The 22,027-nt window shown below is 54.8% G+C and overlaps 7 protein-coding genes across 7 annotated transcripts; 3 read left to right on the top strand and 4 right to left on the bottom strand.

The window, feature by feature from the left end:
- Window positions 1-677: 677 nt before the first annotated feature.
- On the bottom strand, window positions 678-7,676 carry CH63R_05062 (Pectinesterase; the record flags this gene model as incomplete). Its single annotated transcript, XM_018300037.1, has 2 exons — window positions 678-2,667; window positions 2,734-7,676. The coding sequence occupies 2 exons, from the start codon at window positions 7,674-7,676 to the stop codon at window positions 678-680; spliced, it is 6,933 nt and encodes a 2,310-aa protein (XP_018161283.1).
- Window positions 7,677-8,727: 1,051 nt separating this feature from the next.
- On the bottom strand, window positions 8,728-10,243 carry CH63R_05061 (uncharacterized protein; the record flags this gene model as incomplete). The annotated part of the gene is made up of 3 exons (XM_018300036.1): window positions 8,728-8,774; window positions 9,801-9,974; window positions 10,036-10,243. The coding sequence occupies 3 exons, from the start codon at window positions 10,241-10,243 to the stop codon at window positions 8,728-8,730; spliced, it is 429 nt and encodes a 142-aa protein (XP_018161282.1).
- A 1,917-nt stretch (window positions 10,244-12,160) lies between these two features.
- On the bottom strand, window positions 12,161-12,577 carry CH63R_05060 (uncharacterized protein; the record flags this gene model as incomplete). Its single annotated transcript, XM_018300035.1, has 1 exon — window positions 12,161-12,577. The coding sequence occupies one exon, from the start codon at window positions 12,575-12,577 to the stop codon at window positions 12,161-12,163; it is 417 nt and encodes a 138-aa protein (XP_018161281.1).
- Window positions 12,578-13,363: 786 nt separating this feature from the next.
- Window positions 13,364-13,811, top strand: CH63R_05059 (C6 finger domain-containing protein; the record flags this gene model as incomplete). Its single annotated transcript, XM_018300034.1, has 3 exons — window positions 13,364-13,533; window positions 13,602-13,629; window positions 13,692-13,811. 3 exons carry the CDS (start codon window positions 13,364-13,366, stop codon window positions 13,809-13,811), a joined length of 318 nt encoding a protein of 105 aa, XP_018161280.1.
- Window positions 13,812-14,566: 755 nt separating this feature from the next.
- Window positions 14,567-16,146, top strand: CH63R_05058 (UMTA methyltransferase; the record flags this gene model as incomplete). Its single annotated transcript, XM_018300033.1, has 8 exons — window positions 14,567-14,734; window positions 14,789-14,820; window positions 14,890-14,975; window positions 15,045-15,206; window positions 15,278-15,315; window positions 15,378-15,415; window positions 15,471-15,608; window positions 15,687-16,146. 8 exons carry the CDS (start codon window positions 14,567-14,569, stop codon window positions 16,144-16,146), a joined length of 1,122 nt encoding a protein of 373 aa, XP_018161279.1.
- Window positions 16,147-17,058: 912 nt separating this feature from the next.
- On the top strand, window positions 17,059-19,175 carry CH63R_05057 (Carboxypeptidase 2; the record flags this gene model as incomplete). The annotated part of the gene is made up of 3 exons (XM_018300032.1): window positions 17,059-17,290; window positions 17,378-17,636; window positions 19,127-19,175. 3 exons carry the CDS (start codon window positions 17,059-17,061, stop codon window positions 19,173-19,175), a joined length of 540 nt encoding a protein of 179 aa, XP_018161278.1.
- A 1,080-nt stretch (window positions 19,176-20,255) lies between these two features.
- CH63R_05056 (Adenylosuccinate synthetase) lies at window positions 20,256-21,957 on the bottom strand (the record flags this gene model as incomplete). The annotated part of the gene is made up of 6 exons (XM_018300031.1): window positions 20,256-20,789; window positions 20,856-20,917; window positions 20,975-21,071; window positions 21,137-21,567; window positions 21,667-21,708; window positions 21,954-21,957. The coding sequence occupies 6 exons, from the start codon at window positions 21,955-21,957 to the stop codon at window positions 20,256-20,258; spliced, it is 1,170 nt and encodes a 389-aa protein (XP_018161277.1).
- Window positions 21,958-22,027: the final 70 nt, after the last annotated feature.

The raw sequence follows: 22,027 nt of genomic DNA, 5'->3' as shown, positions 1-22,027 counted from the left end.
ACCTACATGAAAACTTGTTGAGAATCGAAACCGTTTGAGTTTTGCTGCAGCCAATGTTATTCCGTACGGAATCTTTGTGGACCACAACTTCAACGAATTGGTGTGGTTAGAAATCCTCCAGGAGAGACGATCTATTTAGCTAACATGCTGACACACAAGATCAAATCATACTTGTCCCGCCACACCATGCAGTAAAGCAAGATCTTGGAGTCTGAGGAGAGGCCCGGGACGTCAATTATTAGGCTTAAGTTAAGTTTCTTTCTTAATGGCGAAAGGCTCACGAGTAGCAGTCACAACTACCATCTTGATCAAGCGTCATGCCACATCAGCGGTGAGGGCAGCAGACAAGAACATCGTTGCTACAAAGAATGCCCTCAAGAACAATACTGTAGGATCGAAAGTATGATAATAGGTTGAAAATGAATGCTCTTGAATCAATTTGGCTACCTGGAATGGCAAGGAGACTATTGAGATGAAATTAAGTTTGAAATGATAAGTGACTTTGTGCACAATTATAAACATGCAGAGTAATCGCCTCGAGTCGGACGCGAGATTACAAGAAAAGGCTGCAAAGAAAAGAAGAAAACGATAAGATTTAGAAGGTATTAGCCTTGCATGTAACATAAGAAATCTTTCACCCCCCCCCCCCACCCCTCCCCTTCCTCGTCATAACCCTTCTAGGCTGTTGTGCACGCCTTGGCATCCTTGCTCGTCCGGGTCGCCCAGCTGGTCACCGTAACGACAACTTTCGAGGTCTTCGTCTTGGTGACTGTTGAGCGGTCCGTGACGGTGGCAGAGGGACGGACCGTAGAGCGCACCGTCGTCCAGATCGTCGCCGTGGAGACGGGGAGAACCACGGTCTGCGTCTTCGACGAGTCCTCCCGACGGGTCACGGTCTCGGTCTGCTGGGGGAGCGTGCTGGTGGCCACGTGGGTCTGCGTCTCAACTACGATCTGGGTGATGGCCTCCAGCTTCGTGGTAGACCTGACGACCGCCGTTGTCGTGGCTCCGACGACGACGGTGATGGTGGTCGGCTTGAGCGTGGTGGTCTTGCCGGCGGAGACCACTGTCATGATGGTTGTCGTGGAAGGGTTTCCGGCCAGAGTGATCGTCGAGGCGAGGGTTCGCACGGTCACGCTGGTCTCCAAGATAGTCGCAGGCTTCAGCGTGATAGCCTTTCCTTCTGTCTTGGTCGTGACGAGCTCAGTCGTTGCGGTGCTACCAGGCAAGGTGATTGTCGAGGTCTTTATGTCGGTGCTGAAGGTGGAAAGGATGGTGACAGTCACCGTCCTGTCGCCGATGGCTCGAGCCTCGAGGTATTCGGCCGCGGTGTCCATGGCGCTGACCTCGAACTCTTCAAGTGATCTCTCGTTCAGACCATTAGTGGGGATGCACTTGATCGTAGTCGTCTTCTTCGCAACACTGGTAGTGGTCGTGTAAACTATGACAGTAGTGACAAGAGACTTGGCCGTGACAGTCGTTGCGCCGCCGTCGCCAATAGTCTGCGTCTCAGTCTTCTTGATGGTAACCGGCTTGGGGGTTGTGGTCTTGGTGACAAGCTGTGTGGTGCGAATGACCTGAGTGGTAGTTACAACCTTGGGGGTGCTGGTGGTCCAGCGAGTGGTGGTGATCGTAGACGTGAGAGTGCGAGGCTTGGCCTGCTGGGTGACAATCTCTGTGCGGGTTGAGATAGCGACCAAGGTGGAGGTGGTTACGACAGGGTCGGGAGTAATCGTAGTGCCAACGTTGATAGTCGTGCTCCGTTTCTGGGTGACAGTGGTGTCCGGCTCTTGAATCGTGACAAGTTCGACAGTTGTGGACTTGACGACAGAGGTCTTGGTGGCAGGAGGAGGGGTGATGGTAGTCGCCGCGTTGATTGTCAGGGTACTCTTGAGTGTTACAACGGCATCAGGCCCTTGAATAGAAGTGAACAAGGTCCCCTTCAGTGTAGATACCTTGGTGGTGAAGACGGTCGTGGTCGTGATCGGGATGCTGCTAGACTCGGTCGACGTGATTGAAGCAGTGGAGGTGCTGGCTACTGTGGTAGTTGTCAGCAGAACGACAGCACCAGCCTTGAACGGCGTGGCGGGTACTAGGGTCATGTTGATCCACGATGTCACGCCGAAGAAGTTTGCAAGCTCAAACTGGGCAGCGGTCTCAGCAGTGAGGTTGGTGGCGAAGGGAGCTCGCGACGATAAGCCAGAACCAGGTCCGTCGTTGGCAAACTCGCCAAAGACAGCGCCATCCGTGCGAGGGTCGGTCTTGGTCCATTGGTCCCAGCCCGCCGTCTTGATACATGAGTCAAGATAGCTGTCCACATAAGCGACGCGAGCGTACGCGTTCCACGGCCTGCCGAGAGATACGGACGTGTACCGGGCCCCTCTGGCGGGCGTGATGGTGCACTGGTCGAACACGAAGCCGGCGGCGGTGGTGTTCGTCGCACGCTTGCTGGCAGTGAGGGCAATGCCGTCGCGGTTCGGGGCGATGGTGCTGTTGAGGAAATAGCCAGCGCCGGCACCCCATATCATGTCGATGTTGCCCTCGATGTACGAGTTCGATGCGAAGAAGAAGCCGTTGATGAGCAAGCTATCCTGGTTTCCGTAGACCTGGCAACCGTACAGCGAGGCGTACTTACTGCTCTTGACACCGAAACCAAGGGACGCGTAGCTTTGTAAACAGGTCAGTCATGAATCAGTCGAGACGAAAATGGAGGCACAGGGGGGGGGGGCTCACTTGGAAGTAGTGCCAAAAGTGTTGGCAAAGTTGATGTTCACTGCTTGCAGATAGTTGCCCGTCGCGTAAACAGTGGCCGAGTCGGAGTTGGAAGCATCAGCTTGTGTGTCGATGCCCTTGTTGAAGCTGATGGTAACCTGGTTCTGAGAGTAGTCTCCAGATGCAGAGCTGTAGCCGAGCAGAATGGTTGTTCCCGGCTTGCTCAGGACCAGCTGCTCGTTGTATGTGCCAGGGTAGATGAACAATGTAGAAGTGATCTTGCTCGACGCGGGAAGGGCGTTGAGTGCGGCTTGAATGGTGTCGTATGTAGTCTGGCCCTCAATCGGAGTCTTGGACACGATAAAAGCACCAGCAGGAGGCTTTGTACCGTCGTATATTGTGGGAGTGGTCGGGGTGACGGGCACGACCTCGGGCTCAGGGGTCTGGATCTGGTCCCAGTAGGTCATATCAATCCAGTCCGTGCTTGGCATGACCTTGCTCAGAGGATATTCATCGCTCGCGAGCAGGGTGCAGTTCTGGAAGGCTTGACGCGCGGCAACGTTGTTCTCCCAGCTACCCGGGCCGGTGTTGTTGTACTCGGCGAAGGTGATGTGATCGGTGCGAGGGTCCGATGTCGACCAGATCTTCCAGCCGGCAGGATGGACGACATCGTCGAGATAACTGTTCTTGACGACGACGAGAGCATACTGAGAGTACGGGCGGCCCAGGTAAACCAGCCCCTTGAGGTCAACGGTGGCAGTGGCGGCCTCGGTGAAGAGACACTGGTCGAAGATGTAGCCGCCCATGGCTGACAGGCTGGAACGGCTATGAGCTGTGATTGCGGATTTGGCTCGCTTGGCAGCGATGGTGCAGCCCTTGAAGTACGCCTTGGAGTAGCCCCAGATGAAGTCAATGGCGCCGTCAATGTAGCAGCTCTCATAGTACTGGGTACCCGCCGTGGCGCCAGTGAGCAGCGTGTCCTGCCATCCCACAAAGGAGCAACCGTAGAAACCAATCTTGTCGCCGTAGATGCTGGCGGCGAGAGTCACATAGCTGGCAATGGCACCATCCAGGTTGTCCCGGTTGACGAGGTTGATGTTGTACCAAGAGATCTTTGAACTGGCCGTGGCAATCGTAGCCGTCTCTGCATCGCTGTGTCCAACCGGGGCGGGACTGACAGAAAGACCGCGAGCTTGGGTGATTGTGACCTGGTTGTTCTTGTAACTCTTGCCAGGGGCGTCGCTAGTGTAACCGATGATCATGATGGGGCCGGGCCGGTTGATGGAAGGGACCTGTTCGTCGTACGTCCCGGGGTACATGAAGATAACTTGACTGCTCGTGTCGGAGGGCAGGCTTGCGAGAGCTGCGGTCAAACTGGTGAAAGCCCCTGGGACGCTTCCATCAGCCGCCACCAGCACCGCTCCCGCCGGAGGCTCAGTTCCGCTCGCGGGGTGTGTCAGAGCCGGGGAAGTGGGAGTTGTAGTGTCAGGGTCATGGGCCGGCCCAGTGAGGTTGTAGCTGGGCGTGTAAGCATAAGCCTTCGCGTCGATCCAGCCAGTGTTGCCAATGAAGTTCTCCAGAGAGTACTGCGCGGCCTGGGCGTCGGTGAGTTTGGTTGCGAAAGCGGCACGGCCGTCCGTCCAGTTGCCGTCGCCAACGTTGTTGTACTCGCCGAACAGGACGTTCGAGGTCTGGGGGTTGCTCTGTTGCCAAACGCTCCAGCCAGCAGGGGCGATGTGCTTGTCCAAGAACGAGTTCATGTACACGGTGATGGCATATTGGGACCAAGGACGACCCAAGAACGTGGTGCCAAAGTTTGATCCGTAGCTGGATGTGTACGTGATGACGGACTTGTCAAAGACGAAACCGCCCGCCCAATCCGCGTTGGGCCGGTTCTGGGCGGCGATGTACGTGTTGGGCGTGTTGGAAGCCACATAGCACTGCCGAAAGTAGGCCTTGCTGTAGCCCCAGATAAAGTCGACGCTGCCCTCAATGTACGAGTTACTGAACACCTGCACGCCCTGGTTCACGAGAAGGGTGTCTTGGAACCCGTTGAAGGCGCAGCCGTAGGCTGCCATGTTGGTGCCGAAGAAGTTGCCGGCGAGGGCAGCGGTGCTCGGTTGCTGTGGGTATGTGTTGGTGAAGTTGATGTTATACAACGCAAGGCCATCGCCGTTTGTGTTCTTCCAGTTCACCACGGGGGTGTCCTGGTTCTGGCCCAGCGAGGTTGACACGCCGCGACTGAAGCTGATGAGAACAGTGTTTTGAGTGAAGTCGTTTTCGAACGGCGTCTCGCCACGGAGCGTGACCTTGCCCCGACGAGTGATGCTAGCCTGCTCCACGTACGTCCCGGCCTTGATGAAGATGGTGTATTCCTTGCCATCGGCAGGCAGAGCCGCAACAGCGGAGGACACCGTCCCGTATTCACCGCCGGCCGGGGAGGGGGCGACAGTGAAAGTGTTGGACGCGGAAGAAGTGGTAGTTGTAACGACTGTCGAGTTGGCCGCAGTCGTGGTCGTAGCATTCGAGGAAGTCGTCGTCGCTGCTGCGTAAACCGAGCCAGGCCAGGCTTGCTGGGGAGCAATGGCAGCAGAGTCCAGCCAGCTGTCATCCCCGAGAATCTTCTTCATAGTGTATGCGGAGGTGTCTGACAGAATCCGGACAGCTGACGCTCGCCCCAGAGCACTGGCTCCCGGGCCGGTGTTGTTCGCCTCGGCGAAAGTGCCAGTGAAGGTGGCTGCGTTGTTGATCTTCCAACCGGCTGCGTAGATATGCGCATCGAGGTAGGAGTTGAGGTAGGCAACCTGGGCATTCGCGCTGTAGTCTCTGCCGAGGTAAACTGACTGCTGAGAAACGGTCTTGCCGGAAGGCACTACGGCGCACCCGTCAAAGACCAGCTGGGAACCTCCGTAGGCATTCTGGTACCTGTGGGCAGCGATGCTCTGGCCGACAGCGGTGTCCGTGGATACGATGACCGAGTTGTAGAAATATCCCACGCCGATGCCCCAGACAAACTCGGTGGTGCCCTCAATGCGGCCGCCGCTAAAAAAGACATTGCCGTAGTCGAGATAGAGCGAGCCCTGAGAAGACCTGACGTTGCAGCTGTAGAAAGCCACCTTGGTGCCCTTGGAATAGGCGGCCAGCGCAATGTAGTTCGTCTGGGCGGGGTAGTTGTTCTCAAAGTTGATGTTGTAGAACGATACGAGCTTGGCCTCGTACTTGTTGGCGGAGAATGTGGCGGTGCCAGCAGAGTTACCGGCGCTGGAGAGGACGCCCGACGCGTTTTGGATGGTGACCTTGTTGGACGACGAGGAGAGCGCGTTGTCCGTTTCTCCTCGGATGATGGTGGTGCCCGTCCGCACAAGAGACACCTTCTCGGTATAAGTGCCGGCCAGGATATAGATGTGCTGGGTGGTCGTATCAGCAGGCAGGTCAGCAATCGCGGCCGCAATGCTATTGTGAGTGGCACACGAGGAGCCTGCTGGGCCGACAATCAGAGCTGTCGGCGGCACCGACGACGGAAGGCAGGACGCGGCGCCCGTGGTTGTCACGGCCGAACTGGAAATCGTCGTCTCGCTAGTTGATGATACTTCGGAAGTCGCGGTGACATTGTAGCTTGTGCCAAGGCTCGTAGCAGTTGTGCTCTGAGCAGCAGTGGAAGATGTGGTGTTGGAAACAACAACAGTCGGGGGGGAGGAGGTTGCGCTGAAAGTGCTAATGACGGCCGAGGTGCTGGGTGTATCGGTTGTGGCAACGTTGCTCGAGGTGCTAGAATCCTGAGAGATCGTCGTGGAAGAGTATGCCGACTCCGGCGTGCTTCTCGTCCCAATAGAAGCCAGAATGGTTGCGTCAACCCAGTCAGCAACATCAGAGACCACAACAGCAGGGTATACATTGCTGAAGAAGACCGAGACGTCATAAGGAGCTAGGCCGGTGACATCGGTGACCAGTGAGACGTAGGCACTGCGAGCAGCAGCGTTGTTTGCGTAGCTCCCCGGGCCGGTGGTGCCAGACTCGATGTAGGCGTTGCGGAAGGCCGAGTCCTGCGTCGTGGCGTCGACATGCACACCAGTCCTCGCAACGAAGCTGGCAATAGAGGTGTCACGATACACAACTACGGAGCCTGCGCCGTTGGCAGCAGCCAAGAAGACGTTCGTGTTCGTGCTTCCCGGCTTCTGAATCACCTGGCAAGTATCGAAAACGACCGTGGAGTTGTACTGCTTGCCGGTGGAATCGGCGGCGCCCTTGTTGTACACCAGGAGGGCGTTGTTGTTAGTGGCTGTGATGATGGTTCGATAAATGTAGAGGCTGCCGTAAGAGTAGATGGCTTTGTCGGCAGCTTGGATGTACGAGTTGGCGATGATGCCCGAGGCTTGACTGCCTGTAAAACCCACTTGCCCGGCGGCCGTGAATTGGCAGGAATAAAACGCGTTTCGGGAGCCCCGGAGGGAGATGATGCCAGCGGCAGAGGCCGCGTTCGAGTTGACAAAGTTGATGTTCCTCCAGGTCACGCCCTTGGAGGTGCTTGTAACGAAAGTGACAGGCGAGGAGTCTCCGCCGCCGTTGGTGATTGTGACGAGGTTGTCAGAGTAGCTGCTGCCGGAAGTTGCGGTCTCGCCAACGATGGTGACGGCAGCAGTGGCCTGAATCGAGATGGTCTCGGTGTATGTGCCGGCCTTGACAGTAACCGTAGCCACATTGTTGGTCTGGGCATACAAGATGGCCGAGTTGATGTTGGTATACCGGCCAGTTCCATCGAGGGCAACAGTAACGGCAGCTGAGGAACTGTTCGCTGCCAACAGTGGTGTTCTGGCGGCATTGGCTTGGCTGGCAGCAGACGGGATCAAGGCCGCGCGAGTCTTACAGGTCGAAACATGTGAGACTGATGTAGAATCTCTCGAACCTTCCTGGGCGGCACTCCATGCGCAGAGGCCGAGCAGCACTAAAGGCACGATCACAACCATCGTGCTGAAGAAGGCGGTTCTGCCTACGAGTATGGTCGACTCTCACGAAAGAATGAAGGAAAGTGGCACAGAGTACCCGGACCAAGGATCGATACGCCACAGCTGCCCGAAGGGATTCTTGTATGCTCTCCAAGTCGGAGGAGCCTCTTCAGCTCGGCCCATATTATTAGATTGGTACGTGGACCCAGCCGGGACTGTTTCGCCTCGGGATTTCTCTATGGGTAGCAGCACGCCTACGCAGTCAGATAACAACCTTTCAAGGGTTGGTTGGACTGCCAAAAAAAATTGTTGTTGTTTTGTTGATTTATCCTTGCTCGGCCTCGTGATCACTGCTCGAGGCGTCCAGGCCCCCTGCAATCGCGGCAGCTGCAGGGCAGTTCCGAGCTGAATTCTTTTGCGCTTGACTCCAGCAAGACAAGTCATAGATAGGCCTGGCCTGGACTTGAGTAGCAGCAGGGGCTTCACGAGTGATCCGCACAACCGGTGCCCCCACCCCACGTCTCCAGTCTCGCGGCGCCGCCGGATCGAAAGACGCCTGACGTGTGGAGAGACTAGTTCCCAACAGGCTGGATGCGTGATACCAATCCGTAATCCAGCAGCCACTAGAGTCAATAGCTTGGCTGACATCATTTGATGTATGGGGAGGTTTTGTACGCGGCTGAGTTGCCTCCCTGGAGGGAAGAGTCCTTAGACCTGGGACCTGATGCGGGATCGAGTTAGACTAAGCTTTTCTCTGTGGGCCTCGCTTCCGCTTCCTAGCATAGCGCCGGACTGCTTGGCCCAACCCAGCAAGCATCGCGGAAACGCTCTGGAGACCTGCAGGCCTTGAGCGACGGGGTCTGAGACCACCTCACCTCAGCTAGACCCGTTCTCTGTTCTTATCGTGCTTTTCCACCTGTAAAAAGGCTGCATTTGGTCGTTGGCCGGGTGGGCCGGCAACGGTGCCTGGTCAAAGGGCCGGTCCAGGCTCGGAACCGAGTCATCTCTCTCACTCAGATCAGACTACAGACTCTTAAACTTGTCCAATTCGGAGTTGCGGGGCTCTCAGCTCTCAGGAGCCACGGCCAGAATCCGAATCTTTGGATTGACCAACGAGCACTGTGCTGTTCTCGTTCCGTGCAGCTTCCTTTAGCTTCCGATGACAGTAGGCGACAGGGGCAGAAGCAGGACGTTTTACAAGAGAAGATGTAAAGAAATGATTATCGATTTTGATGTAGAAGGATTAGGGGAGGTGTCTCTTATCACTATTCCTCAAGTGCGAAAAAGCTCCCGGGCCCAGTTATGAATGAGCTTCTATCCGGTTCTGCTAACCCAATAAACAACACAACGTAACAATCTTTCCCCCTCTGTGTTTGTCTATAGATTTCGTTCTTAATCTGGTATTTCTTTTGATATTTCTTACCTATCGGCTGTTCTTTGTGTTTGACTAACAAGAGTAGCAGTAATGGGTTTATTATATGATCATCACGTATACTATACCTGCAACTCTTTTTTTCAAGCGGAGACTTCGCCCTTGCCGCTTGACAGGGCCTTTATTAAACCCTTTTCTAAGAGCATGCTACTTCTATGAGGTATTCTGCTTGTTACAAAGCCTACAGCAGTTCCCTCATTATTATCAAGCAGCTGGATGACCTGGCCAGTCTTTCTATGTGCCTCGTACGCTTCAATTCAAAACTTTTCAATACAGGTTTCTTCTCGAGGATCTGCTACAGCACTACAGACTAGGCTTCAGCAAGAAACCTAACAGAATAATTTAGAATATACCAAGGGGCTTAATTGTAGGCCATAAATCTCACACACGAGCAAAAACTAGTGACACAAGAAAGGTACAGCAGCCAATGGGCATAGTTTAGGAGACAAAAAAAGACTATGTGCTATGTAATATACAGTTCTAGCCCACAGCTCTCCACACCATATACTTCTTAGAAGGTCTACCGCTTGGTCTCTCGCCCTTACCAACTTAGCAATAGATGCAACAACTATGCAAGTATGCTTCCGTGACTGACTAGGCGCTGGTGTTGACCTGCCACGCATCGAGGGCGGCCCAGCGAGTTCCGTCCGTAGTAGTCCCGTTGGTCAAGATCCCAATGGCGAGGATGTTGTTCATCCAGTAGTACTTCTCACTGCCCGTCTCAAAAATGACTCGCAGATGATTTGTTCCATCAGGCTGTCCAGGCCCGCTTGTCTGGACAAAGATCTCCGCTCCATCATCCGTCCGCAAGTTGTACCGTGCATCGGCCCAGAAAAGACCGTTGCTGTCAACGATGCCCCAATCGGCACCGATGGGAAGCACCTGTCCTGTAATACTTATAAGCACCTGCCAGAAGATGTTCTCTCGCTGTCAATGTATGCTGCTTACCAGAAATGTTAGGGCCGGAAAACGGGCCACCGAGAACAGGAAGGACGGCGCGCGTGCCGTGTGGGCCTACTCCCGTCGTGAATGGCTCGCCGAGTGTGCCGTTAAGGCTGTATAGGTACGTCAAGCCCGGTCTGGTCGGCTCGGCGACGGCATAGCCAGCGGCCGCAAGGACAAGAGCGAGGTACTTGAATGGAGCTTGGAACGACATTTTGAGGAGTAGGAAGGATTGTAATGGATGCAATCAGTTACTGAAGTTCGATTCTATTGTGAGATGGTGAGAATTGGGAGTTGTAGAGGATAATTCATCTTGTTCTTATAGTTCCTTGCTTTGCTGCTGGCTGATTACTGCATCGCGTCGTCAATATATTTTGGGTTTTCCTCCTATATTGCAGTCGTATTTGCTTACTGATCTTTCTGCAGACATCAATATGGAGGCCATCTCACACTACGGCCAAGAGTATGGTGATGGTAAATGGCAAAAGTGGTGGCCACAAGTCATCCACGTGACGCGGCGAAGTGGTAGAGCAACTACATTTGTATTAGGCCGAATCAGTAACACTTTTCGGAACTTAGTAAATCAGGTTCTTTATGCTTATGAATTCATCCGCTCAACTCTGCAGCCTAGCTGCATTTGTGGTTAACAGGCATGGCAAGCGAAACTTAGACTAATGATGTTAAATTAAGGGGGAACAAGCAAGCAATGTTTTCCCCTCGCGACATAGACAGACAGACCTAACCCAGAACCACTACTCGAATCTACAAAAGTAGAAAGAACGAACGAAAAAAAGATTAAGAAAACCCTCCTACATCGATCAATCTTTTTGCCAAGTTAACAAAGGATATCTCGTTCAGCGTCTGGAGAAACTTCGTCTGACGCTTGATTTCGCCTCAACCTGGGGAGGGAGGGAAGTCGCTGGCTGAACTGAGCCCGGCTCGGCAGCGGCGGAAACCCATTTACCGGTCAAGAATAACTGCGATCATGTGTGAAGTTCATCGACTGGAAGTCCTCAACAGACTAAATCTCTAAATCGCACCCTTCACTGGTGCCAGAGACTTGGTTCCTTGGCGCTGATGACCCGAAGCTCTGGAAGACAAGACCTCGGCTTACGTCACCACCATACTCTTCATCCGTTAGACAATCGTTATTGGTCTGAATACCGATGCGTTACGTTTCGTCGCCCGAACAGAGCCTTGCCAACCTTTCGTGACGTCTGCTGGCATCCTCCCCTCACTCGCGGCCGGTTGTCTGGGCACCACCGCACCGGGCTCCGAGGAGACATGGAGGTCGGCACCCACATCCAAAAGTCTACAATGTGGCACAGCAGAAGCGAGATCCTCACAAGCGCGGTCCCTGAGACGATGATCTACGAAGGCGACAACACGTAGTTGGACTGCGGGAAACCCTGTCCAGATTCGGTGTCACCAGCCACGTCGATCAATCCTTTCGGAGCCGTGTATCCAGCACCCCATTGTGTCTGTGACCGCGCCGAGTCTTTGATTGACATCAGAGGCTGAGACACAGCCATACGATGTGTCTTAAACCCTTGAAATTAGGCAACCGCCTTTGCTCAGGTTGGATGCGTTCGTGGTTTCTATTTCGCCCGGTTGCTATGGGTTGACAGCACTATTTAACATATAGTCTGAACTGTAGCCGGAGCAGTTAGCATACTGTTCGTGGCCAGTCTACGTCTTGGAAACTCCAAGAACCTGACGTTAATCACCATCAAGTTATTTGTTTTTCTACTCCAACTCTCCAAATAAGCCCGCCCCACTTCTTTTTGACGATGGTCGCTGCACGCATGCTTCTGGGTCTCGGCTTTGTGTTGCTGCTGGCTTCCTTCAGTCTTCTTATCGTTACCTGTCTTTCTACTCCAGATACAAGCCTACCAATATTTACACTGGAGGCTGGACGGAGGCCTAACGGGACATATACTCCTGATATCAGACTTGATTTTGGTCTTTGGGGCTACTGCCAGTCGACATCAACTGAATGGTAAGTATTGCGACATCAAAAGTCACTGCTCCGCTCCAATGGACCGGAAGCCCGGAACCTAAAGGGCGTCTAGCTGATCCGGAACTGTAGGAGAACTCACCGGCAAGGATGTGTCCGGAGGACCACGCAAGGCTATGATCCGTCCTTCTCCGTCAGGTCAATCGTCGAAACTTTCCCTTCGTCCATGTCGAGAAATAAGCTGCGCGACTTGACTTTGGGCTTCGTCCTCCCAGCCGTTGCCGCTTCGACAGCCGGACTGGCCATCATCGCCACCGCCGTGGCCTTTGTCAGACCCAAGCGTATTGCCTCCTTTGCAGGCATTGTATTCTCCGCGCTGTCTTTCATCTTCACGGTTGCGGCCGTCGGTTGCGTGTTCGCGTACTTCGAGAACATCAGGAACGAGACGCCAGATGTCGGTAGCATATGGACTGCACCATACACGTCGTCGACAAGAGTGAGGAACAGGTACTTGTTATCGACAAAGTATGGAGCTTGTGCTTTCACGCTGGCCGCCGCGTGTGTTATTCTCTTGGTGGCAACTGTCGTCATGTCCCTCGCGTGGAAGATGAGCGAAAGACAAAACAGGCCGCCATGGAATGAGACTGAGGTTGAGAAGAACAGAGTTTCTCATTCGGAGGGTAGACCGTCAGGTACGACCCGTTAGCGTTCTATCCAATAGCATCAAGATGAAATGGCAAGAGATCGCATGCTTTTTCCCCTAACCGGAGGAGAATAGAGAAAGCGGGTTCCCTAGCGACCGAATTCTGCTTGTATAAGAAACAGAATAGAACCTATTATCCTCGTTTCATTAGCATGATCTTGACAGAAGCCATTTCTCATTTGGTGATCAAATTGTAGTTTTTACATAGGAGATATAAAGGGGTTTTTTGCCGTGTTTCGTTCTCACGGGCTTGTGATTTCAGAGACACAGTCCTTTGCGATTGTTACAATCCCTCGTCAGCTTCCCCAGAGGGAACCGGATTTGTCGACTTCAACGTCAAGCTTTCACAGGCCTATTCCTCCTATTTCTGTCAAAATGGAGTCCCGCGGACACGGCTCAGACTAAGCTTATCCAGTCACGAGAACAACCAATCAGTTTTAGGTTGTAAATTCGGGCAGACTCATGAAGGCCGTCACTAGTCAGACAGCGGATGTTTCACCATCTGACCTCACGCCGGACTTGACCAGTCGGACATGCGGGGAAAACATTGTTGCGAACTACAAATGAGCTTTGTCCCCCCGGTATCAGAACTTCGCAGTTTTCAATAGCAGCCAACCATATTTGTTTCATTTGAACACAACGGCTTTGGGCATATCGCAACACCTACTCTCACTATGGCGACGGTCTTTCAGGTCACTGTTCACGTCCATCCCCGGGATGTTGCTAGATTCTTGGAGGCGGCCGAGCCAACCATCGAGAAGATGAAGAGGGAGTCTGAGCTGATGTACTTCGAGATGTATCAAATTCATGACTCTCCGGGCACGATCACGTGGATTGAGAAATGGTGAGTCCGGGTCACGCTTCCTTAACGTGGTCACTGTCATGTCTTGCGGGAGCTAAAGCAGTTGCTAGGTCCGAACCTGTAGATTGGATCCTGAAAGTGAGACGGTCTCAGCACAGAATCCATCAGAACTTTGGCTAATCGCTCCCATTATCCGACAGCACCAAATGACCAAGGAGTATTACAACGCCTATTTTGACGCGACAGAGCCCTTCTACGTAAAGCCGCGCGAACTGAAGATTTTGAGTTCTTTGGGACCGCGGTACTCATACCAGAAGTGATGGGAGGCTTGTTGAAGTTAGACATTGTTGATGCAAGAGAAGGGAACTTGAAAAGGCTAGATAAACAGGCTGATAATGAATGAAACTCTTTGCCACTGTTTCTGATGCATGTGGATGATCAAGAAAAATAATTCTATTCTTACCAGGATGGAAGCTAGACTCAAGCCAAGTACATACAGGCTTGAAGATGAATAGAAAATGCTGATATCGAAATGGTATATGTGAGTTTCAAGACATCAATATCAAATCTTACTCAATCCTAACTCTAGGGGTCCACTTGACCTTCAACAACAAGCGACTCTTTGCACATGAGAGAGAGTGAGAACTGGCTTTCCAAGGTTGCAAGAACCAAGCGTAGCTCTGGGACTGCATCAAATCCGGCCAAACACATCAACCCCTGATGAGACTCGTCTTCTATCGGGGAGCCGGTCACAAGCTCCCGCATAAGGCACAGCATACAACTACCTTGGCGGCAGGGGCAATTTATCTTCAGTTGGCTAAATCCCGGTTGAGATCCACTGCTACAAACATCAACACGTCCAACAGACGAGATGGCGAGAGTGGGAAACGCACGATGCTGCAGCTTGATGCCCCCTTTTCTTGGGAACAGATGATCTGTCGTCTCGGAGTCAGGGGTTGATGGCATAAAACCCCGCTCTTGCCACCAAACATTTCAAGATCTCCCCCTTCTCTTTTCACTGTTGTTGCATTGACTCGTCTAACCTGTGGGCACTCCTCTCGACGTTGACGCCAAGATGTCTGAAGCAACTGATCAACAAATGAGTCTGGCGCCGGCGACTGTTGTGTCCAGCGTATCAGCCACCCCTGGCTCGGCCCGCCCCAACACCAGTTCAATTATACCTGAGTTGGAAACCGATGGAGAAGCACAAGAACTCGTACTTGAACCCGATGAGGGGGAGACAGTTCGTTTTCTTTGATACGCAGCATTACGCGATTCACTGCTAATCACTAAATAGTTTGACGACGTCAGGTTGATTGATGATCGAATGTAAGCTTTCGCCCTGTGAAATTATTCTAGTTTTATTTTACACTGCCGGTTACACGGGTTTCACGTCAGCTCGAGCTACACTGCGTCTCTGACCTCAAGCGTGGTCGACTATCCGGTTGAGTACGGTCGCCGATACCATGCTTTCCGAGCAGGATGTGCGTTCTTTTCCTCAATACACTTTGTCGCACTTTGAACATAGGTCATCCGAAAAGATTGTCTAACAGGGTTTAGCCTATATCGCTCTGAACGACGAGCTCGAAAGCGACCGGCTGGACATGACACATGCCCTGATCGTAAGGGCAATTGGGAACAGGCTTTTTTTTTGGCGCCTATTGAAACGGAAAACGTCCACCGCATTCTCGACATTGGAACTGGTACAGGAATCTGTGGGTTTCCCATATTCTTTGTACTTGATACTGAAACTTTTCGTGTGTTTTATGCGCTTACGCTGTTGTAGGGGCGATGGAGATGGGCGACTTTTTCCATCACGCAGAGGTAAGCTTACTTTGGCATTTTCCAACGACTCGATTTAGAAAATAAAGGCTATTGCGTACTAGGTGATTGGGAACGATTTGAGTCCCACTCAGCCAGAATGGTGAGGTGTTGACTTCTGGAATCGGATGATGTCTTGCTTACTAGCCATCAAACAGGGTTCCTCCCAATGTCAGGTTCGAGATTGATGACGTGGAAAGCTCCTGGATCGAGGGCAAGAAGTATGACTTCATATTTTGCCGGTACATGGTGGGGGCAATTGGCGATTGGGAAACCCTTGTGAAACGAGTCTTCAAGTACGTTTTCAGGGCGGTGTATTGCCTTCCACAAACCCAACTGTCGTTGACGATAAGGTTCTAACAATACGGCATCAGTAATCTTAACCCGGGAGGCTGGGTTGAGCTCCAAGACATGAGAATTCAGCTTTACTCAGACGACGAGACTCTGGAGAAGAACGGTAAGTCTACCATGGAATGGATAGGGCCGTTCGTCAAGGCTCTTCAAAGCATCGGGCGCGAGCCCAACCCTGGCCCATTGCTTGAAGGCTGGGTGAGAGAGCACGGCGGCTTTGACCACATTGCCCACCAGAAGTTCAGGATGCCGTTGGGTCCTTGGCGCAAAGAGCAGTATTACAAAGACCTTGGACTTCTCAACCTCGCACAGATTCTCAAGGGGTTGGAGGGGGGCTCGATGAGGCTGTTCTGCGGTGTCCTGGGATGGACAACCGAGGAGGTGCTGGCGCTGCTTGCAGGTGTCCGCCAGGAGTTGAAGAGCAACCGGTTACATCCCATGTATGATCTGCAAGTTCTTTGCTTTTTTCCGAACGACTTGTAGACGTTGCTGATTTAAACCGGCAGTCATGTGGTCTACGCCCAAAAGCCACACGTTGAAGAGGCGGGGGAGACCTGAGAAACGTCTCATACAACCAGCTGTGCTGTGCTAGACGGCACGTGACCCGATGAAAGATAGCTCTATTCAGCATAGGAAGTCTGTAGCATTCTGTTCCACAAATAAAGATACATGCCCTATTTCCATCAACTTTGAAAGGTGGGGCTTCAATTACCTGCTCTCTGTGAGGCGAAGCAATGGTGAACAATGTACATAGCAGATCATTTTGATTATGGTCAAGGATGGATACAACGCTTCCAGTTGCGGCAATCATGGTTTAAAGACAATGTTCCACTTCCACCTCAGCCGCCATTGGTAAGAGGACTCGACCAACTGGCTGTTAGCAAATCCAAACGGCAAGCCGAATGAGTAAAATGTTCTCGTGCCCGGCGGCCAGGGACCTTTTTGAAGCTTGGCGAGATAACACGTCTTGGCGAGCGATTTCGCTGGTCAGGCCGGAGGTTTCCTAGAGACAAATGTCAAGGATCCGGGACGTTCCCCAACTCTTCCAACTCCACACAAGGAGGGGCCCCCTTCTCCACACTGCAGATAAACGCATTCCTATTCCCGCATAGCTCTAGGTGAAGTGCCGTGATCACTGGTGTCACCGCACAACGGAGGGGAAAGTCATGACGTTTCCCGGCGCCGGGGCAGCTTGAAATGAGGCCTTGGCGACCACTATCGCTCTCGGCGGAAAGCCGAGAGATGCCGGGGAGGTTCAAGACTACAATAGAAAGTCCGGCGTAAAGTGCTTGCTCGACCATCTCCCCCTCCCCCCCCCCTCTCTCTCTCTCGCGCTCTCTCTCTCATTGACGAGCCCATTGAGAAACCGGAGCCAAGTCCGCAACGATCACGACAATGCGTTTCCAGCAGGTAGCAACTCTGGGCCTGCTCCCCGCAGGTCTCGCGACGGCTCAGCTCACCTACGCGGACAACCAGCCCAAGGTCATCCGGGACAGCGAGGCCGTCGCAGCCAATTTCCCTGAAGTTGAGGGCGTCGAGCTGTTCTCGCCCGCGTTCGCAAGCCCGGAGAGCGTGCCCAGCACCTTTGCCAATGGCACCAGCGGCCCGACGGACGAGGCGACTCTGGGTGAGTCGAATACAGAAGCCTTCGGCTGACTCTCTCTCTCTCTCTCCCTACTCCTCCGGCCTAGTGGCTAACAAGAGACTCGCGCAGACCACTTCCTGCGCACGCTCGCGGCGCGCAACGAGTGGATGACCTACCACAACCCCGACTTCAAGTCCGAAGAGGGCCGGTCGATCCCCTACGTCTACCTCTCGAACTCGAACCGTGTCGTCGACGGGCTCGCGTCCCACGCCAACGCCAGCGCCCCCGGCAAGGTGCGCATCTGGATGCAGGGCGGCGTCCACGGCAACGAGCCGGCGGGCGACCAGGCCCTTCTCGCGCTGCTGGGCAAGCTGGACGCCAACGCCACGTGGGCCGCCTCGCTCCTCGACAAGGTCGACATCATGATGCTGCCGCGGTACAACCCGGACGGCGTGGCCTACTTCCAGCGGTACTTCGCGACCAACTTCGACCCGAACCGCGACCACACCAAGCTCGCGCGGCAGCAGACCCGCGACATCAAGAGGCTCGTCATGGGCTTCGCGCCGCACGTCGGCGTCGACTGCCACGAGTACAGCCCGACGGGTCCGTACGGCGCGCGCGAGCAGTGGGTGGACGCGCAGGACGGCCAGTTCTCGGCCATGAAGAACGCCAACATCCACCGGGCCATCCGGGACATGTCCGAGGCCGTGTTCGCCAACGCCGTCGCCGCCGCCATGGAGCGCCGCGGCCTGCGCTGGGGCGCCTACGTCACGGGCCCCTCGGGCACCGACGACGTCGTGCTGGAGGAGACGACGGGCGACGCCAAGATCGGCGACAGCTCCGTCGCGCTCAGCCAGGCCATCATGTTCCTCACCGAGACGCGCGGCATCGGGCTGGCGGACCAGCACTGGCAGCGCCGGGTCGCCGCGGGGCTGACCATGGTCGAGACCATCGTCCAGACGGCCGCCGACCGGGCCGAGGAGGTGTACGCCACGGTCGAGGGGGCGCGCGCCGACTTCATCGCCAGCACGGAGGACATCGTCGTCACCGAGTCGGCGCGGCCGACCAACATCACGTGGCAGTTCATCGAGGCGACGACGGGCGCGCTCGTCGACGTCCCGGTGCAGTTCCTCAACACGACGCCCGTGGTGGCGAACCTGACGCGGACCCGGCCCGAGGCCTACGTCTTCTCGCGCGCGTGGGCCGACGTCGCCGAGCGCCTGCGTGTCGCCGGGGTCGAGGTGCAGACGCTGCGGGCCGACTTCCGCGGCGAGGTCGAGGCCTTCAACGTCACGGGCGCGGCGGTCGCGGGCGCCAAGTACGAGGGCGTCGCGCGCACGACGGTCACGACGGGGACGGTCCGCAAGGAGGTCCGCATCCCGGCCGGCGGGTTCTGGGTCAGCACGAGGCAGAAGAACGCGGCGCACGCGTTCGTGACGCTGGAGCCCGAGGGCATCGACTCGTACGCCACGTTCAACGTGCTCCCGGTCAGCGTCGGCGACGAGTATCCCGTCTACCGGGTCATGGCGTGATGCCGCTTTTGATATCTATGTAACAAAAGGATGGTGTTAATGATAAGTATGCTGTAATTGTATCTCGCGTCAGGCAACATCACATGCTTGAATGACCCGTGACCATGATACAAACCGTAAAAGCACGGATACGAGGCCCCGATCGCCCCGAAACATGACGCTTGTGGAGGGAGGTGCATGAAGGCGCATCCCGGTTAACGTCCCGATCCTCCACGGGGCAATGCCGGGTGGTTCCGACCGGCGGGGGTCCGGTTCTCGGTGCCGCGGGCAGGGTATGACTCCGGCCTATTGTTTCGGCTTTGAATGACGGCCGCTTCTCTGATTTGACCCTGACAACACATCTTAGATTCCGCATGTCACTGAAGCAGGCCGCCCAGAGCGAAAATGGCAGTTGAAAAGATCCCAGAACTCCATTATCCCGGACTTTGCACCCGACCCTTACTCAAACTCGAGACGAGCAACGAGGGAAAAAAATGCGCTGCTCCCGAGTCACAGTATCACACAAATCAGAAGCTTAGTGACACACAAAACGTCGGCAACAAGGAAGCTAGCTAGCCAGACAAATGTTCAGCAGGGCAGAAAATGAAAGGCAGGAGGAGAACGGATAGAAATCCTCAGCGTGTAAAAAGGAAAGACGTTAGTTGCCAACTGACAGTACCCCCGAACGGCAAAAGATTTTGACCAGCATGGGGGTCGAACCCACAATCTCCTGATTCCACGGTATGTCGTAGTCAGACGCCTTGCCATTGGGCCAACCGGCCAGACAATTCAGAGTACCTGGGATACTCGTCTGTGATCTCGGATCCTGAGTTTGCAAACCATATTCTCTTGGTTAGAGGCAGGGTGGAACGCTGTTGAGACTCGCGAATATGCTCTGACTTGGTCTGTGAGCTCCCGTTGGCCAATCACGTGTAATCCAGCAGGGGGCTCAATCACTCCACTCCATATTGGAAAATTTTGCTCCTCCGGCTATCTTCGACGGCTCCGGGGGGGGGGGACGCTAAATGCCTCAGCCCCCCCCCCCCGATGTCGGGGATCCGTGAGTGGACTGACTGTTGGAGGGGAGGAGGAGGAATGAGAAGGCCCCCATCTCCTCGGCCCCGCTGGTCGCGACGAGGCTCCAGTGTGTGCCCCCCCGGACTTGGCCCCCGCGGAGCAAAGAGTCATACATACGTTTGCGTCCACGCTGACGTTGTTGAGTGGAAGTCGTTGTGGCTTGGGAGGTATTGAGATGTCGAATGGCGACCATGATCGGTGGTGAGTGAGTTTTAGTTGACACTCACGATTAGGGTAATGAGACTGGAATTGGGAGAGCTCAGCTTCAACGAGGCCATGTCTTATGTGTCGTCTATTGTTTTCTGGTTTACATCGAAATTCTATCAATAATAGCACCGAGCGTCACCGCCGTCGTTTTTACTGCGACGTCCGGTCGTCATCCCTCCTTTACAGCCCTTTTAATAACGGCAAATAGCCGGCTAGTACCCGCGGAAGATAAGGTCCTCTCTTTTGGGGCCAGTGCCGATCCAGACGACCTTGACGCCGACAAACTTCTCGATGAACTCGACGTACGCGCGGGCCTGCTTGGGCAGGTCGTAGAACGTCTTGGCGCCCGTCGTGGGCGTGTTCCAGCCCTCGAACTCCTCGTAGACCACCTCGGCATCCTCGAGTGCCTTGAGGTCCGCGGGGAAGGACGCAAACTGCTCGCCCGTGTGCTTGTTCTTGTACGCAACCGCCACCTTGATGGTCGGGAACGAGTCGAGGATGTCGAGCTTGGTAAGGTTAAGCGCCGTGTAGTGGTTCAGGTCCGTCGAGTACTTGATCACGACCAGGTCGAGCCAGCCGCACCGGCGGGAGCGGCCCGTCGACACGCCGATCTCGTGGCCGATCTTCTGGAGCTTCTCGCCCGTCTCGTTGAGCAGCTCGGTGGGGAAGCCACCGCCGCCGACGCGGGTCGTGTAGCTCTTGACGACACCGACGATGTTGTTGATCTTCTTGGGGTTGAGGCCAAGCTGCGAACATTGTCAGGAGCGGATCAGGGAGCACGAGACCATCATGGGGAGGGGGGGAGGGCTTACACCAGTGAAAACACCGCCGAGGCCAGTGTTAGATGATGTAACGTAGGGGTACGTTCCGAAGTCTGTGGGTCAAGTGTCAGCAATATGTCGCACGTAAACAGAGCATCGTGCCGGCGTACTCAGGTCGAGCATGACAGCCTGTGCGCCCTCGACGAGGATCTTGTTGCCATTCTTCTGGGCATCGGCGATGATGGGGACGGCGTCGACAACAAAAGTCTGTATGTGCGCGCGTGTTAGTGATGAGTCCACAAAGTCGTTGACGTGCGACCGGCCAGACATACGCGAAGGTCCTCTCTGTACTGCTTGAAGCGGGTGATCTCATCCTCGACATCGTAGACGAGGAGGTCGCCGAAGCGCTTCTTGAAACCCTGGGCGAGCTGGCGAAGCTTGCGCGCAAAGACCTCCTCGTCGAACATCTCGCTGATGGTGATGCCGTTGCGGGCGGCCATGGTGCTGTAGGTTGGGCCGATGCCGCGCTTGGTGGTGCCGATGCTGTTACCGCCCAGCTCCTGCTCCTCCAACCCGTCGACCTGGATATGGCAGTCGGTGATGATGTGGCAGCGGTCCGACACGAGGAGACGCTCGCGGATGTTCTTGAGGCCCTTGGCTTCGAGGTCGGCCATCTCCTTGAAGAAGGTCGGCACGTGGACGACGGCGCCGGATCCGATGAGACTTATGCACTCCTGGTGCAGGAGACCGGAGGGGAGAAGGTCTGGAGAGAGAGAGAGAGAGCAACAACAGCGGTCAGCATGAGGAGGAGGGAGAGAAAGCGGCGCAACGACATTGATCGGAGGAGACTAGAGGGACTCACGGAAGTCGTAGCTGACACCATTGGCGATGACGGTGTGACCGGCTGGAAAGCAGTCGGGTTAGAATCCCTTGTCTTCGGGTTGGTCTCTAGGAGTTTTGGAGCGACTCCTACCATTGTGTCCGCCCTAGGGCCATCAGCATGCCATCGATTAACCACAAGGTACCGCATTCCCAACCTGAGCTCTGGCGCAAATCTGCGCGTCTTGTCCGAGGCTGCAACCGGGGAGAGGAGGCGCGTTAGAGGGTCATTGCGACGATACGAGATGAGGGCACCAAGGGCGAGCTTACACATCAACCAGCTTTCCCTTGCCCTCGTCACTGTTGTTGCGCCACGTGTTAGTCGATGAATGCCGTCGTAGTTG

This window comes from Colletotrichum higginsianum, chromosome 3 (genome assembly GCF_001672515.1).
Source record: "Colletotrichum higginsianum IMI 349063 chromosome 3, whole genome shotgun sequence".
Lineage (NCBI taxonomy): Eukaryota > Fungi > Ascomycota > Sordariomycetes > Glomerellales > Glomerellaceae > Colletotrichum > Colletotrichum higginsianum.
The sequence above is the reverse complement of the archived record's forward strand: the minus strand, read 5'-3'. Positions and strand labels throughout refer to the sequence as shown.